Source organism: Mustela erminea, chromosome 12, assembly GCF_009829155.1.
Source record: "Mustela erminea isolate mMusErm1 chromosome 12, mMusErm1.Pri, whole genome shotgun sequence".
NCBI classification, from domain to species: domain Eukaryota; kingdom Metazoa; phylum Chordata; class Mammalia; order Carnivora; family Mustelidae; genus Mustela; species Mustela erminea.
Window position 1 is genome coordinate 61,459,419 of NC_045625.1, and position 18,587 is coordinate 61,478,005.

At 37.6% G+C, this 18,587-nt stretch overlaps 1 protein-coding gene across 29 annotated transcripts in view; it reads right to left on the bottom strand.

Annotated features, from left to right (window-relative positions):
• The window catches only part of KDM4C (lysine demethylase 4C), a 507,226-nt gene that overhangs the window by 424,747 nt on the left and 63,892 nt on the right, over positions 1 to 18,587 (bottom strand). For 28 of the 29 annotated variants that reach the window (XR_004277510.1, XR_004277509.1, XR_004277512.1 and 25 more), the window contains one exon: positions 12,149 to 12,263. Coding sequence is in view for 22 of the 29 variants with exons in the window: in XM_032308077.1 (XP_032163968.1) it covers positions 12,149 to 12,263 (115 nt within the window). In the remaining 7 variants the exon portion in view is untranslated. Of the gene's footprint in view, positions 1 to 6,342; positions 7,422 to 12,148; positions 12,264 to 18,587 lie in introns of those variants that run through there. The other variant, XM_032308087.1, reaches the window with a different exon arrangement.

The window sequence follows — 18,587 nt, forward strand, 5'->3', positions numbered from 1 at the left end:
GTGATCGAGTGTCATTCTCCTGCATGTGACTGTCCAATTTTCCCAATGCCATATGTTGAAGAGGTTGTCTTTTTGGATATTTGTCCATTGGATATTCTTTCTGTTTTGTCAACGATCAGTTGCCCATACAGCTGAGGGTCCATTTCTGGGTTCTCTATTCTGTTCCAATAAACTATGTTTCAGTTTTTGTACCAGAACCATACTGTCCTGATGATTACAGCTTTGAAACACAGCCTAGAGTCTGGAATTGTGATGCCTCCAGCTTTTCTTTTTCTTTTCTTTTTCCTTTGCTTTTTTAAATTTTATTTATTTATATGACAGAGAGAGAGCATGCATGCACAAGCACAAAAGTGAGCAGAGGGAAAGGGAGAAATAGACTCCCCACTAAGCAGGGAGCCTGACACGGGCCTTGATCCCAGGACACTGAGTGACAGGCAGATACTTAACCAAGTGAGCCACCCACACACCCTTGCTTTTCTTTTTCAACATTATTTTGGTTATTTGGGGTCTTTTCTGGTTTCATACACATTTTAGATTTGTTCCAGCTCTGTTAAATTTTTATAGGGATTGCATTGAATGTGTAGATTGCTTTGGGTAACACAGACATTTTAACAATATATGTTCTTCCAATCCATAAGAATGGAATGTTTTTTCATTTCTTTGTGTCTTCCTCAATTTCTTTCATAAGTGTTCTATAATTTTCAGAATACAGATCTTTTACCTCTTTGGTTAGGTTAATTTCTAGATATCTAATGGTTTTTGGAAATAGCAAATGGAATTGAATCCTTGATTTCATCTTCTGCTGCTTCACTGCTTATATATAGAAATGCAACAGATTTCTGTGCACTGATTTATATCCTGCAACTTTGCTGAATTCCTGTATCAGTTCTAGCAATTTTTGGATGAAGTCTTTTGGGGTTTCTAGATAGAGTATCACGTCATCTGCATAGAGAAAGTTTGACTTCTTCTTCACCAATTTGGATCCCTTTTATTTCTTTTTGCTGTCTGATTGCTGTGACTAGGACTTTCAGTACTACGTTGAACAAGAGTTGTGAGAGTGGATATCCCTGTCGTATTTCTAACCTTATGAGGAAAGTTCTCAGGCTTTCCCCATTGAGGATGCTATTCACTGTGGGTCTTTTCATATGAGGATTTTATGATGTTGAGGTATATACCCTCTATCCCTACATGGTGGAGGGTTTTTATCAAGAAAGACTGCTGTGTTTTGTCAAATGCTTTACCTGCATCTATTGAGAGGATCATACAGTTCTTTTCCTTCCTTTTGTTAATGTGGTGTATTACACTGATTGATTTGTGGATGATGAGTCACCCTTGCAGCCAGGAATAAATCCCTTGCTCGTGGTGAATAATCTTTTTAATGTACTTGGATCCTATTAACTAGTATCTTGGTGTGAATTTTTGCATTGATGTTCATCAGGGATATTGGTCTGTAATTCTTTTTGGTGGGGGTCTTTGGTTTGGGGATCAAGGTAATGCTGGTCTCATAAAATGAATTTGCAAGTTTTCCTTACATTTCTATTTTTTGGAACAATTTCAAAAGAACAGGCATTAATTCTTCTTTAAATGTTGGTAGAATTCCCCTGCAAAACCATCTGGCCCTGGACTTTTTTATCTGTTGGGAGATTTTTGATTACCGCTTCAATTTCCTTGATGGTTATGGGTCTTTTCAGGTTTTCTACTTCTTCCTGCTACAGTTTTCATAGTTTATTGTCTCTAGGAATGCATCCATTTCTTCCAGATTGTCTAATTTTGGCATTTAATTGCTCATAATATTCTCTTATAATTGTTTGTAGGTCTTTGGTGTTGGTTGTGATCTCTCCTCTTTTATTCATGATTTTATTTACTTGGGTCCTTTCTCTTCTCTTCTTGATAAGTCTGGCTGGGGGGGGTATCAATCTTATTAATTCTTTCTAAGAACCAGCTCCTAGTTTCATCAATCTATTAATACTGTTTTTTGTTTTTTAAGTTCTGCATCACTGACTTCTGCTCTTCTGCTGGTTTTGCTTTATTTGCTGTTCTTTTTCCAGATCCCTTAGGTGTAATGTTAGGTTGTGTATGTGAGACTTTTCTTGCTTCTTGAGGAAGGTCTATATTGCTATATACTTCCTTTCTGGAACCACCTTTGCTGCATCTATCTTGGGGATACATCTATACACAGTTACTCTGGTTTATTCACTCACCACTGAATTATGAACATTTTCCTAACATCTATTCTAGTGTATGTATTACTTCATGCTTACAACAGTTTGTATCATTATTTTCCTTTGTAACACATACACTGTTTTACAGTCTCTGCTGTAATTAAAAAAAAAAAACTGGAAAATAATTTTGGTACATATACATTGACCCGTATTTCTGATCATTTCTAAAACAGACTCTAGAAGCCAAAGGTGTGGATCAACAGTTCCTTTTTCACAGTAGAATTACATGATTCTTTCTATTTATAAAATCTCTCTTAAAAAAAAAAAACTGCTCCATGTCTTTAAAAGCCGTAATAAAGATGAAATCTAGATTATATTTACCCTCATTTTTTTGAAAATGGGCAATAGTGGTGCCAGGGTAGGAATGGAGCTTCAAATGGACATGTCTTATCAAAGTACTTTTATGAACTTGCAGGCAAGGCCAGGGCTGCAATGGCAACAGAAGAATCTTGCTTCTGATGATACTAATCATGCAGTGAAGACCCAGGAAGATACTAACCCAAGAGGGGGAGAGGACCAGAGTACACAACTCAGTTCAAAGTTCTAATTATCCCTCCTGGCGACAGTGTAGAACAGTAGAAAGAGAAGAGGAAAAGGGGCCTCCCAACTCTGTCACTAAGTGGGTGTCATCTTAGAAAAATCCTGCATAAATCCTGTTCCAATCTGAGGATCTTCATTTAAAAATGTATTGGCTACATCAGATGGTTCCCAAGACCCCTTCCAGGTGAAATCATCAATGATTCTATGATCATCATTCAGCAATAAAACTCTGGTTTTTCATCTCTGGCCTTCATGTTCTGGCCCCTTCAGTAATTCCTATTGTTGCTTTCCTAATTCTTTCCCAAGAGGTATCTGCCCCTCTGGGCCTACTGATCATCTAGTACCCAGAAAACAGTTAGTATCCTCACCCCACACCATGGTTCATATGTCTGATGGCCACTATACCTTTAATTCTCACCATAATCTCGGGGATTGTGTCAGTCTCCAGGAAATTTAACCTTTTTATACTTTTTAAGGTGCATAGTATTCATGCCAGCCTTGGAGCACAAAGTTTGCACTAGATGTGTTATTTATCCCTTGGGTAAACCTTTCATGACTCTCCAGTTAACCAGTAAGCACCTTGTACTGGCAAAGACCTGCTATCCTGACACTTCTCACACTTCCACAAACCACTCAGCAGCATGGGACTCTACACACACTTCTGATTATCAGTTTAGCACTGTATTGAACATGTAAGTATACCGTAATTGTGAAGTTTAACAGTTGAGACATAAAGAGAAATTAAACAAAAATTACTAATTCTATCTAAATCCTATCAAACCCAAAATAATTTTCAACATAAGATCAAACAGTTTTTCCCATGAACATGCTGAGGTCAGTAGCTGCTTATCTCAAAGTGGCAGCCTAGCCTGTCCTGGGGCAATTGCATTCTTCGGAAAGTTCTTTCAGAGACAAAATAGATGTTCCCGCAGTAATCCCACCTAACCTTCTCACATGCAATACACCTGAGGGCAGTGGCCATTTTGAGGTCATGCTGCATCTGGGCTTTACATGTCTTCCACTGTCAGTTCCTCTATAATCCTGGCATGCTGTTCTAGCAATAGCCCTCTAAAAACACAGCTTCCAGAACTGATGGAACATTCTAGATGAAATATGACTACTGAATTGGAAGAACCATCATCTCCCCTGTTTGATGGCATAATATGGGATCACTCACTGAAGGTCAGTCACAATATGCTGGCAGAAATTGAGTTTTGACTAACTCACAACCTCATTTCAGAAAACCAAAATCTGAAAGTCAAAATTCTATACACCAATATCTTTTTCTTTGCACCAAAAAATGTCTGGAATGATGACATTTTACCTTGGATGTGAAAATTACACACACAGTGTTCTGCCTTCAAATTGTTTCTTATTTCAAGAGAAATGATATACTGACATGACACAAATAAAAAATGGAAAGGAACTGCGTTAGTGACTCAATTTAAACTGTTTAACCTCACTGGGAAACCCTCTGTCTTAGATAAATTTGTTGTTCAATTGCACCATCTGGTGGATAAAGGTATTTAAACTCCCCCATTGTGAGAAGAAAAAAATATATATCATTTATAAGACTAAAGATATCACTAAAACTAAAATCTTAGTATGAAAGATTCCCATGCTTTAGCCAAAAGCTTTCTTATAGAGAGGCTCTTGATAAAATTAAAATACCACAAAAAATCTAAAGCTCGTAAAACTTCACTATTAAAGAATCCAGTTCACCTTCTTCAAGAAATGTTGTTCATCATGAAAAAACATTTTTAATCTGGGAAGAACCTCAGAGAGCAGTTAATTGACTTCCCTTTACAGATGAATACTCCAAGGCAAAGACAGGGCTTTCTTGAAAGTCACAGTTAAGGATAGAAGGCATTGATTATATATGTAAATAGATCGAATATCCTGTATTGTTTAATATGGCCTTCTATTTCAAGAGGCTGTGTGAGAACGACAGGAAATAAGTCAGTCAGTGTCTGCTGCAAAGTGCCACTCTCATGGGTTGACAATAATCTGGCCACCTCACTATGGACTATGGCCTACCCCAACTGATCTCTGTAACACCAGGAGTTGTCATACCCTTCCTGCCTCTACAACCTGCCTGCATCCTTCTTCAATTTAGATTTAAACTCCTCTCCCTCTCCCCCAGAGAAAACCATCCTACCAATAAAAATAAGACAGATAAACACCCAGGTAACAATATCTAGAAAATATATCTAAGTCATAGATAATCCTTTTATCACTTAAGAATCCACAAAAATGACACAAGGAATGAAAAAACAAATAAGATCGATAAGATAAATGTTAAATCACCCTGTTGAAGAACATCTATCAACAGGGGGAAGTGTTCACAATGTGTTAAAATAGGAGAGGAAAAGAAAAGCCAAATACGTTCACTACAATACCTTATTTGTAAAAAACAAACAAAAAACAAGCAAAACACAGTTCTCAAGCATTGAGTAGAGAAAAAACATTGGAAAGAAATACACTAAATATTGTTGACAGCTAGTGTCTTTGCCAGGATTTATGAGTGATTTCAATTTTTTTTCTCTTACACAATGCTTTCCAAATTTTTTATCCTTAACATTTATATCAATAAAAGGGTACTTTTACCTTAAACATTTATGTATTTATACTCATATACCGTAAAGAAAACTGGCAAAAGAAACTGGAAAGAGGACCCACAATACATACCCATCTACCCAGTATGTAAATAGTAGGGGAAAAAAATTTTCTAGCTCTCATGAAAAAATATATAGTGTAAGACACTGTATTTTTGTCTTAAGGCTTACCAGTTTTTCAAAATGTTTTGAATTTTCTATCAATTCTATATTAAGAAATACCTGGATAACTAGCAAATTAACATTGATGGATAATCTCAGAAATATAATTTCTCTAAAATATTTTATATATTTTGAGACTTAAAGACTTGAGTTCACATCCTACGTCCATTTTCTGCTTGTACTATTTTGCCTAAATTATATGACAGAATATATGGCATGATGTTCCCCAAAGAATTCACAGCTTCCATGATGAGAACCACTGTCTCCTAATGTGGTTCGGTCTTTGACATATATATCAGGAATGCAGAAGGTCAGTAACAAGAATGTTACATTGTTATTTTGTCTTAAAATCCCTGCATCATCTATGTAGACTGCAATCAGAGAAGTAATCTTTTGCTAAATATCATAAGGTAACAATTTTTCAAGCGTTGTCTGAGGACCACAGGAAAACACCCAGCTCCCATTAGGGTCCATGGCATTAAAACTGTCTCCACAATTATACCAACACACTATTTGCTTTACGGTCTAACAGTAGGGTCAAATTTTCCAGAGGCTATATGACATCACCACAGACTAAATGCAGAAGCAAATATATGAATCCAGAGGTCTTTTATGAAGCTAGACATTAGAGATTTGAAAAATGTAAAATAATGCCACCCCTTTCACCAAATTTTTTGTTTCAGAAAGTAGTCATTTTTCAATAAAAATGTGTATGTTATTATATAACGGGTTATTCTTAATAAATTAAAATACTTTTAAATCATCTCTGTTTCAGTTTTAATTTCTAATAAAACAAACAAGGATAGATATAACCTACAAGAGAAAAGCTTTTTGAGGTCCACAATAAATTATTAGAAGTATAAAGGAGTCCTAAGACCAAAAAGTTTGGGTATTCATGTTCAGAAAAAAACACACACTGGGAAAGATTACTCTAACCTGGACCTCTTCTTTCTTTTCAAAGCACTTTTCAATTGCTGTGACCAGTCCACCTTAAAGACCATTATCTGACCACAGTTCCTAAAGCATGACTGTGATCTATCACTTCTCTACTAAAATGATCTCAAACAATTCAAAATGTAGAGAGTGATAACCAAAAACATGTAAGAAACTCCATGGTTTGTCCTCAAACTATTTTTTAGAAGTCATACACTCATCAATTCTATAATTATTTCGCTGCATTTTTTACAGCAGACACTATGATAGGAGCTGGGACTGAAGAGTCTATGAGAAATAACACCTGCCATCATTGGGCTAAGCATCTACTGAGGAAGCAATAGTCACATAAATACAGATATCTTTAATTTTCTATACTATTTTTCCAAATTTGCCATAATTATATGTTTTTTACCCAAAATTCACTATCCACACCAAAAACTCTCTAAAATGACTCTGAATGTCTACCAACAGAATCATTTTGGTTGTACAGAAATCTAGGTAAGGGAATGTGGATAACAGCTCAGTTGTATCTCAACTGTTCTCCCTAAAGGATTATGCCAATCATGCCTTGTGCCCATATTAAATGTACCTTTGAGGACCAATGCTATCATTATTCCATTCGTAATGAAAATATCTTCGGAGAAAGTAGAAATGTGCAACAAAAGAGCATAAGAAACTTAGAAAAGCCCACATATCAGAAAGATTTGGAAGTAATGGTGCATACTGAGGGAAGGAAGCATATAACACATTATCTCCACATGTCCCTATCTATTAAACACAGCAGTGTTGGAAAGCTTAACTGTAGTTACCCAAGCCAACACAATATCTGAGAAACTAGAGAAATTCCTTGTACAGTAGACTGAGCTCCACTCGCAGTGTAGGAGACCACTGAGTACCAGGCTGGTACAGGGGCAGGTGGTGGACACTTTCAAAGACCTAGAAGCACCTGCAAGTGTGAGGAGAGGGAAAACACGATTTAGTGAAGAAATTAAATCTCAAAGCAAGTCTGAGAGATTTATGAGCAGTGATATATGGCACAAGCTGAAGATCATTGGTGAAGCAATTTTCCCTCACAGTGAGATGGGCTATCTTCCTCCAGAGAACTGCAAAAAAACTGCCATTAAAAATGATGACATACAGAGACACCTGGGTGGCTCAGTTGGTTAAGCCACTGCCTTCAGCTCAGGTCATGATCCCAGGGTCCTGGGGTCGAGTCCCACATCGGGCTCCTTGCTCAGCAGGGAGCCTGCTTCTCTCGCTGCCTTTGCCTGCCTCTCTGCCTGCTTGTGTGTACTCTCTCTGTCTCTGGCAAATAAATAAAAAATCTTTATTAAAAAAAAAAAAAGATGACACACAAAGGAAACTGACAGTCTTAATGCAATACCATCTCACAGGTTTATTTCAAAACAAAGAAGTACCTGGACATAAAGCATCCAAAGAAGGCTAACTTGCTCTTAAGTGAGAACTATGATGGTGTGCATAAGCTAAGGTCCTTGCTGGTACACTACTCGACAACATCAGCTCAAAGGGACACTGCAGACTGTACTGCCTGTGATGATATGAGATATCTGAATCAGAAAGCCTGGGTGGTGGAGGAGGTGGGTGAGGCTTAGGAGCAGAACTCTCTCTCACCATTTAACAAAGGGAAAATCTTGCCAAGAAGGCTCTCTTAAAAACATACAATATTCTTGGGAATCCTTCTGGTGTAACAAGTTATGAAGATAATAGCCAGCTTAAAGGATATGGAACTTCATTTAAACCTCCATTTAATGAGCCATTATCATCATTAAGACATTATACTATATGACAGGTGTTGCTAGAAACGCAGCCATAAATAGCACACAGAATACAAAACTGACTGCCTCACTCTCACTGTTCTAGTATAAATAATGTTGATGCCTGTGCTTCACGCTCTGTCTTCAAAGGTCTGTGGAAGTATACTCAGCTACTGCCTATCTCAGAAATGTCCTAGCTTCTGCCTTTCCTACAAATACCTGTTGACTTGCATGACCCTAGCCAAGTTGCATCATCCCACACAGTTACAGGACATTTTCTCCCTGTTCCTCTGCACCCTTTATGTCTCCTCTTTTCTGTGTTTGTTTCCTGAAGTAACTCATGCTTCTTTTAACAGAAAGTTAACTTTTTAAATGTACAGTTAGCAAAGGCTAGTTAAAACTTTCTTTATGATGGACGAGTCCAGGGAACCAGGCTCAGTTGGTTAAGTGTCTACCTTGGCTCAGGTCGTGATCTCAGAATCTAGGGATCCAGCCCCGTATCGGGCTCTCTGCTCTATGGGAAGCCTGCTTCTCCCTCTTCCTCTGCCCCCACCCCGCTCATGCTCTCTCTTTCTCAAATAAAAAATTCTTTAAATTAATTAATTACATGATTAAAGTTAAAATATATATACATACATATGTGTGTATGCATATACATATATATATATATATAATACATATAATGAACAAGCTCTTAGTGAAGCATAACAACAATAAAAATTCAGATCTTAGAACTCTGAAGCTTATGTTACTGTTACCAAGGAGTCATCTACGGCCACCCTAGAACGCAGGTTGTTCTACTTCTAACTTCAGGAACATCTTAAATTACAGAAAATTCCTGATATAATTAAACACCTCAATCTCACTGTCTCAAGGTATCAGTGTAGTCAATATATATGAATCCCATTCTCCTAAGAACATTCAGAATTTTATTTATATCCCATCTATCTCAAAAAGGTTTTGAGCATCCTTCCCTAAGTATGTAAGTATGCCTAATTATGTATTAGGGATTGGTAAACCTTTTCTGCAAAGGGCAGACAATAAATATTTTAGCTTTTGTGGGCCATACAATCTCTGTCACAACTACTTAACTCTGCCACTGTGGTGAAAAAAAACCATAAAATGTAAATGAATTAATTAGATTATGCTCCAATAAAACTTTACTTATAAAGACAGACAGACTCTGACTGCAACCCCTGCTCTGCATCATGTCACCACATGCCTTTGATAGTCTTGGTATTTCCATTTTAAAAATAGTAACTTGTTTAAGTCATATGACTGTTACTACTGCCACAGGCTACTGCCCATGGTACAGACTGATACTCTTTTCATATATCCTAATATATCAAGCTCTGAAAGAAGCGGCAGAATGAAAGAGGAGCCAAGACTTGTGCCCTGGGATCTCCAAGCCCTTTTCCCTTTACTATTAGGGCTGACTGTTCTCAACTAGTCCCTCATGAACACCCTTACCCCTAATTCCTATTTTGTATCCAAGCCTGATCATCACTAAAATGGCACCTATCTCGTTGCTACTGAAAAGATTTGCCTGGTGTTGCAAGACAAACATGTGAGCAGGAGGGGCCACTATAGCACCACAGGTCTGAGCTCATATCCACAGCCCTGTCTGCAGCCTGGGGCAGATCCCTTCCCCTTAGAACCCATTATTCCAGAGCAGCCTCACCCTCCTCAAGCTGTTGCTCAGAAAAAAGCCTCAGAATTCAATAAAAATACAGAGACTATTATGTGTGATCTTACCCTCAAATTTGTCTAGCTCCTGTCCCATCCTCCTTTCTGCCTCCTTTACCTGACTTGAACTTACTCATCTAAGTCCAGTTCAGATCCTTCAGTGCCAAGGCTGCTCTACGTGTCTCTCCTCCCAGCTCCCTAGAACTCTATACTTGCCTTTATGGCCAAGCTTATTATACTTTAGTGCCCCTCTAAGCTTATGAATTGAGAATGAGGATCCTTATTCATCTCTGCACCCTGCACAAATTGTTCCTCTCCAAGAACTTCCAGCCTCACCAAAAAAAAAAAAAGGACATGATTTTTTGATCATTCTACTAAAATTAAAGGAAATGGCCATATCTAGAAATTAGGGAGGAAGTGAACTACAATTTGATGACTATTAATTCCTTCCAAAATAATGCCATGAACCATAACCAACCAGTTCCCAATACAATTTAAGTATTGAGCCAAACAGTTAATTCAAGGACAGAAAAGTAAAGAGCAAAACAATACATGGGCTTTTTCAATGCACATTCATTGTGATGATTTCAAACACTGCTGACAGTGTGGGTCATTAGTACTCTCACTCTTCGCTCTCTTTAACGCACTCTCTCTCTTGTTACTCTCCATCTACCTCAAGGGGCAAAAACAAGTTGTTTTTCATTTGTTTGAATTAAGGTGTTGGGAGTGTGATTGGTTTTGTTTACCAGCAGCAGTTTACAACATCTCACTTGTCTCTCTTTATGCTACAAAAGCTTTGAAAATGTCACCTCAACTCTGGAGCTACTAAATGTTCCTGCTGAGCCACACAAATTCCATAAAATACTATTATGCCTTGTAGGTCCTACCAAAATGACAGATTACTGACTTTAGAATGTGGAAATGATGAGGATGTTTACAGACCAGTAAATTTTGTTCATTGGATTTTATTAAGTAACGTTACTCAAATCTGAATTCTAAAGTCAATGTTCCCTTAAAACAATGCCAATATGTAACTGGTTTTCAAATACAAGCAGTACATTAATAAGCACAGCAAACCAAAGTCCATCAGTCTCTTCTGTGCCATCAACAATTATTCCATTTTACTATCAAATAGGAAAAACTAGTTCAGGGCATTTTTATGTTAACTGTTCTGGAAACTGTCCCAAATATGCTACTTCTAACTCTTAATTATATATGCAAAAATTAACAAAGAGGTCAATGATCTCAAAGGGTGGTTAGAAAAAAAAAATACCTTAAACTGAGTTTTATTTTCTTTTAGAGCACTAAGACAAGCAAACTCTCAGTCTAGAATCTGGATGATTTCTCAGTTCAATCTTCCTCTTGGAAGTCTAAAAACTTACCAGTATCATACAGAAGAAACCAGAGAGATGGCATAAAATAAATGAATAGTTCAGGGGAAATTTATGATTGACAACAACCTAGTTTCACACATTTCTACAACTATGAGATTAACTATATACAACTGTTTTCTTAAGACTGGTATGGAAGATATCAGGGCGCCTGGGTAGCTCAGTTAGTTGAGTGTGCAACTCTTGATTTTGGCTCAGGACATGATCTCAGGTCCTGAGATCTAGTCCCCAAACCCCATGGGCTCCATGCTCAGAAGGGACTCCACTTGGGATTCTCTCTCTCCCTCTCCCTCTGCCCCTCCCCTCCCTACGCATGCATGTGAGTGCTAAATAAATAAATAAATAAATCTTTTTTTTTTTAAAGAAATATATAAATAAAAATTTTCACGATTTGTGGAAAAAAGGAGACTAAACCTATTCAAATATAACTTTTTTAAATGACTAGGGAAAAACTACTAGAAGAATACATATTAAAATACTGGTTTTTGCCTTAAGTTGGTAGTACTATGGATAATATTTCCTGTTTCCCAAATATCTTTATAATGTGTTTTGCTCGAAAAAATTTTAGTATAATTTAAAGATTAGCCAGATAACCATTTAATATATTACTGTTGAACAATTTCAGGTATTTGTACCATTCACTGGTTTCAATCTGAAAAATACCAGCAACAGAAATCCTACAGATATGTCTTGATTACCTCTTATCCTATGAGGAATGATGGATCACACACAGCACAACAAAGAAGTAATTTTCTAGTGCCTAGAACAGTAACAAAAATGGGAAATCTGCCTTTACAAAACCCATTACAGTATAAATATACCTCATCATATATGCTCCCATTAATGTCTGCGCCGTAGATAGGTGCCACAAAAGTTAAGTTCTTCCAGTACTTGCGCTCCAAATCTTCATAATCCAAGTATCTTGGAGTACAGTACCTGCAAAAGGTAAATGAAAAGAGTACAAACCAATGCAACAGTATAAGATTTTCCCCACCCACATCACTTAAATTACTTTCTAAACAAAATTTTATTAAAATGAAAACAATGTAGCAACTCATATTGTCAAATCTAACAAGTAAATACACAAATGTATTTATCACGGATCTTTGGATACTGTAAATACTCCCAAATAACTCTATACAGTAACGTCATATATTTTACTAATAAGGAAAATATTTTCAAGAGCATATCAAATATAGAAGGAGAAGAGTTAAAAGTTCACTATTTTACATCTGCAAATCAATGAGATACAATACATTAATAAAAGAAAGAACAAGAACCATATGATACTCTCAATAGATGCTGAAAAAGCATTTCACAAAGTACAGCATCCTTTCCTGATCAAAACTCTTCAAAGTGTAGGGATAGAGGATACATACCTCAATATCATCAAAGCCATCTATGAAAAACCCACCGCGAATATCATCCTCAATGGAGAAAAACTGAGAGCTTTTCCACTAAGGTCAGGAAATATGGCAGGGATGTCCGTTATCACAACCGGTATTCAACATAGTACTAGAAGTCCTAGCCTCAGCAATCAGACAACAAAAATAAATTAAAGGCATCCAAATTGGCAAGGAAGAAGTCAAACTATCACTCTTTGCAGATGATATAATACTACATGTAGAAAACCCAAAAGACTCCACTCCAAATCTACTGAACTTGTACAGGAATTCAGTAAAGCGTCAGGATATAAAAGCAATGCACAGAAATCCGCTGCATTTCCTTACAACAACAAGACAGAAGAAAGAGAAATCAAGGAGTCAATCCCATTTACAATTGCACCCAAAACCATAAGATACCTAGGAATAAACCTAACCAAGGAGGCAAAGAATCTATACTCAGAAAACTATAAAGTACTCATGAAAGAAATTGAGGAAGACACAAAGAAATGGAAAAATGTTCCATGCTCATGGATTGGAAGAACAAATATTGTGAAAATGTCGATGCTACCTAAAGCAATCTACACGTTTAAGGCAATCCCTATCAAAATCCCATCCATTTTTTCCAAAGAAATGGAACAAATAATTCTAAAATTTATATGGAACCAGAAAAGACCTCGAATAGCCAGAGAAATATTTGAAAAAGAAAGCCAAAGTTGGTGGCATCACAATTCCAGACTTCAAACTCTATTACAAAGCTGTCATCATCAAGACAGTATGGTACTGGCACAAAAACAGACACACAGATCAATGGAACAGAATAGAGAGCCCAGTAACAGACCCTCAACTCTATGGTCAACTAATCTTCAACAAAGCATGAAAGAATGTCCAATGGAAAGACAGTCTCTTCAACAAATGGTGATGGGAAAATTGGACAGCCACATGCATAAAAATGAAACTGGACCATTTCCTTATACCTCACACAAAAATAGACTCAAAATGGATAAAGGTCCTCAATGTGAGAAAGGAATCCATCGAAATCCTTGAGGAGAACACAGGCAGCAACCTCTTCGACCTCAGCCACAGCAACTTCTTCCTAGGGACATCTCCGAAGGCAAGGGAAGCTAGGGCAAAAATGAACTATTGGGACTTAATCAAGATCAAAAGCTTTTGCACAACAAAGGAAACAGTCAACAAAACCAAAGACAACTGACAGAATGGGAGAAGATATTTGCAAATGACATATCAGATAAAGGGCCAGTATCCAAAATCTAGAAAGAACTTAATCAAACTCAACACCCAAGGAACAAATAATCCAATCAAGAAATGGGCCGAGGACATGAACAGACATTTCTGCAAAGAAGACATCCAAATGGCCAACAGACACATGAAAAAGTGTTCCACATAACTCGGCATCAGGGAAATACAAATCAAAACTGCAATGAGATACCACCTCACACCAGTCAGAATGGCTAAAATTAACAAGTCAGAAAATGACAGATGCTGGCGAGGATATAGAGAAGGGGGAACCCTCCTATAGTGTTGGTGGGAATGCAAGCTGGTGCAACCACTCTGCATATTGCATGGAGGTTCCTCAAAAAGTTGAAAATAGAGCTACCCTACAACTCAGCAATTGCACTACTTCGTATTTACCCTAAAGATACAAATGTAGTGAGGGGCGCCTGGGTGGCTCCGTCGGTTAAAGCCTCTGCCTTCGGCTCAGGTCATGATTCCAGAGTCCTGGCATCGAGCCCCGCATCAGGCTCTCTGCTCAGCTGGGAGCCTGCTTCCTCCTCTCTCTTTGTCTGCCTCTCTGCCTACTTGTGATATCTCTCTGTCAAATAAATAAATAAAATCTTTAAAAAAAAAAAAAAAGATACAAATGTAGTGATCCGAAGGCACATGTGCACCTGAATGTTTATAGCAGCAATGTCCACAATAGCCAAACTATGGAAGGAACCTAGATGTCCATCAACAGATGAATGGATAAAGAAGATGCGGTATGTATGTGTGTGTGTGTGTGTGTGTGTGTATATATATATATATATATATACATATATATATATATATATATATAATGGAATACTATGCAAACATCAATAGAAATGAAATCTTGCCATTTGTGACGACATGGATGGAACTAGAACATATTATACTTAGCAAAATAAGTCAATCAAAGAAAGGCAATTATCATATGATCTCCCTGATATGAGGAAGTTGAGAAGCAACAAAGGAAGTCTGAGGGGTAGGAAAAGAATAAATGAAACAAGATGGGATCCGGAGGGAGACAAACCATAAGAGACTCTTAATCTCACAAAATAAACTAAGGGTTGCCGGGAGGAGGTGGATCAGGAGAGGGTGGTGGGTTATGAACATTGGGGAAGGTATGTGCTATGATGATTGCTATGAAGTGTGTAAACCTGGCAATTCACAGATCTGTACCCCTGGGGCTAATAACACATACGTCAATAAAAAATTTAAAAATTATATTTAAAAAATTATCAACCAAAAAAAAAGAAACTCACCATTTTACCTTTCAAATTATTTTCTAAACTCTTTAACCAATTATTCTATACTAGCAAATTTTACAGACTTACATGCAAAAGATAAAACATTTATAGGAAAATTGACAAAAAATAATTTCACTCAAAGTCCAGGAAAGCAGGAAAAGCCAAAACTAGAAGCAATCAACATGATCATTAGAAGCAGAATGACCTAGGGAAAAGTCCATGAAACCAAAATAAGATACTTTACCAACATTAGTTTGGAAAATGGTTAATATATTAATGGTAGGAAAGAATGAGACCTCTCTTACACAGCTGGAGTGAAAGTATAAAGTAGTACAAACTTTCCAGAGTATAATTTTTTACACATATCAAAACCTTTAAAAAATGCATATCTTCAACCCTAAAATCCAACTCTGGAAATTCATTCTAACAATGCAGAGACATATACAATGATACATGACCTGTGGTGTTTGTTCCAGCAATAACTGAAAACTCAAACTAATGTTGCCCTACAACAAGGGCTAAGTTAAATAAAATACAGAATACAAAATAAGGTAGATCTTTCTACATATTGATATTAATATTTTTCCACAATGAATTAAGTAGATTACAGAATGGTGAATATACATGTAAAAAAATCTATAATTATATTCAAAAGGACAAAAAGAAATTTATACCATATTATTAATATTAATGGTTATCTTTTACATTGGAATTACAGAAAAGCACTTACTTCTCTATGTTATTTGGACTGTGAACAAATAATCTTATATTAATACACATACACACAAAAATACCAGTATTTCTACATGAAAAAAGAAATCAACAAACCAAGAGAGTTTTTTAGCAGCAAAAAGAGTGTTTAGCAGCAGTAGCAATCCCCATAAAGCCTACTGACATTTTACTATAGATTTAATAACTGTAGAACAATCAAAATCAATACCCACTGTACTAGGACCCCAAATTAGTTACCTAAGCAGTAAGCAAGAAAACCAAACAAATTAACAACTTTATTTGAAATATAAAATAACTTGCTGATTTACCCAAAACATTAAAATCTCAACAGGACAGAGGAGTCAAGATGGCGGAGAAGTAGCAGGCTGAGACTGCTTCAGCTAGCCGGAGATCAGCTAGATAGCTTATCTAAAGATTGCAAACACCTGAAAATCCATCGGCAGATCGAAGAGAAGAAGAACAGCAATTCTGGAAACAGAAAAACAACCACTTTCTGAAAGGTAGGACCGACGGAGAAGTGAATCCAAAGCGACGGGAAGATAGACCCCGGGGGGAGGGGCCGGCTCCCGGCAAGCGGCGGAGCAACGGTGCACAAAATCAGGACTTTTAAAAGTCTGTTCCGCTGAGGGACATCGCTCCAGAGGCTAAACCGGGGCGAAGCCGACGCGGGTTCAGCGTGGCCTCAGGTCCCGCAGGGTCACAGAAGGATCAGGGGTGTCTGAGTGTCGCAGACCTTGCGGGTATTGGAACGGGAAAGCCGGCTACAGAGACAGAGCCGACAGTAAGCTCACAGCTCAGTGTTACCTTGAACTGGTCGCAGGCTCGGAGAGCTCGGAGCGCGGCCGGAGGTCAGGCAGACGGGAGAAACTGGGCGCTGTTCTCTGAGGACGCACTGAGGAGTGCGGCCCTGGGCTCTCGGCTCCTCCGGGCCGGAGACCAGGAGGCCACCATTTGTATTCCCGTCCTCCGGAACTCTACGGAAAGCGCTCAGGGAACAAAAGCTCCTGTGAGCGGATTACTCACCCCGGCCCTGGGTAAGGGGGTGTGATTCCGCCTGGGGCAAAGACACTTGAGAATCACTACAACAGGCCCCTCCCCCAGAAGATCAACAAGAAATCCAGCCGAGACCAAGTTCACCTACCAAGGAGTGCGGTTTCAATACCAAGGAGAGCAGCAGAATTTCAGAGGAGGAGAAAGCCAAGCACGGAACTCATGGCTTTTTCCCTGTGATTTTTTTTTAGTCTTGCAGTTAATTTAATTTTTTTCTTTTTCATTTTTTGTTTTTTTTTTTTTTTCTCGCCTTCGGGTAAAATTTTTTTTTTTTAACTGTTACCTTTTTCTTTTTTAATGATTATTTACTAGTTTATCTAATATATATATTTTTTCTTTTTTACATTTTTCTTAGGTGTTTTACTTTTTTTTTTTTAATTCTTTTCTTTTCTTTTTTCTTTTTTTTTTTCTTTCTTCCTTTTTGAACCTCTTTTTATCCCCTTTCTCCCCCCTCACGATTTTGGATCTCTTCTAATTTGGTTAAAACATTTTTTCCTGGGGTTGTTGCCACCCTTTTAGTATTTTACTTGCCCCTTCATATACTCTTATCTGGACAAAATGACAAGACGGAAAAATTCAACACAAAAAAAAGAACAAGAGGCAGTACCGAAGGCTAGGGACCTAATCAATACAGACATTGGTAATATGTCAGATCTAGAGTTCAGAATGACAATTCTCAAGGTTCTAGCCGGGCTCGAAAAAGGCATGGAAGATATTAGAGAAACCCTCTCGAGAGATATAAAAGCCCTTTCTGGAGAAATAAAAGAACTAAAATCTAACCAAGTTGAAATCAAAAAAGCTATTAATGAAGTGCAATCAAAAATGGAGGCTCTCACTGCTAGGATAAATGAGGCAGAAGAAAGAATTAGTGATATAGAAGACCAAATGACAGAGAATAAAGAAGCTGAGCAAAAGAGGGACAAACAGCTACTGGACCACGAGGGGAGAATTCGAGAGATAAGTGACACCATAAGACGAAACAACATTAGAATAATTGGGATTCCAGAAGAAGAAGAAAGAGAGAGGGGAGCAGAAGGTATACTGGAGAGAATTATTGGGGAGAATTTCACCAATATGGCAAAGGGAACGAGCATCAAAATTCAGGAGGTTCAGAGAACGCCCCTCAAAATCAATAAGAATAGGCCCACACCCCGTCACCTAATAGTAAAATTTACAAGTCTCAGTGACAAAGAGAAAATCCTGAAAGCAGCCCAGGAAAAGAAGTCTGTAACATACAATGGTAAAAATATTAGATTGGCAGCTGACTTATCCACAGAGACCTGGCAGGCCAGAAAGAGCTGGCATGATATTTTCAGAGCACTAAACGAGAAAAACATGCAGCCAAGAATACTATATCCAGCTAGGCTATCATTGAAAATAGAAGGAGAGATTAAAAGCTTCCAGGACAAACAAAAACTGAAAGAATTTGCAAATACCAAACCAGCTCTACAGGAAATATTGAAAGGGGTCCTCTAAGCAAAGAGAGAGCCTACAAGTGGTAGATCAGAAAGGAACAGAGACCATATACAGTAACAGTCACCTTACAGGCAATACAATGGCACTAAATTCATATCTCTCAATAGTTA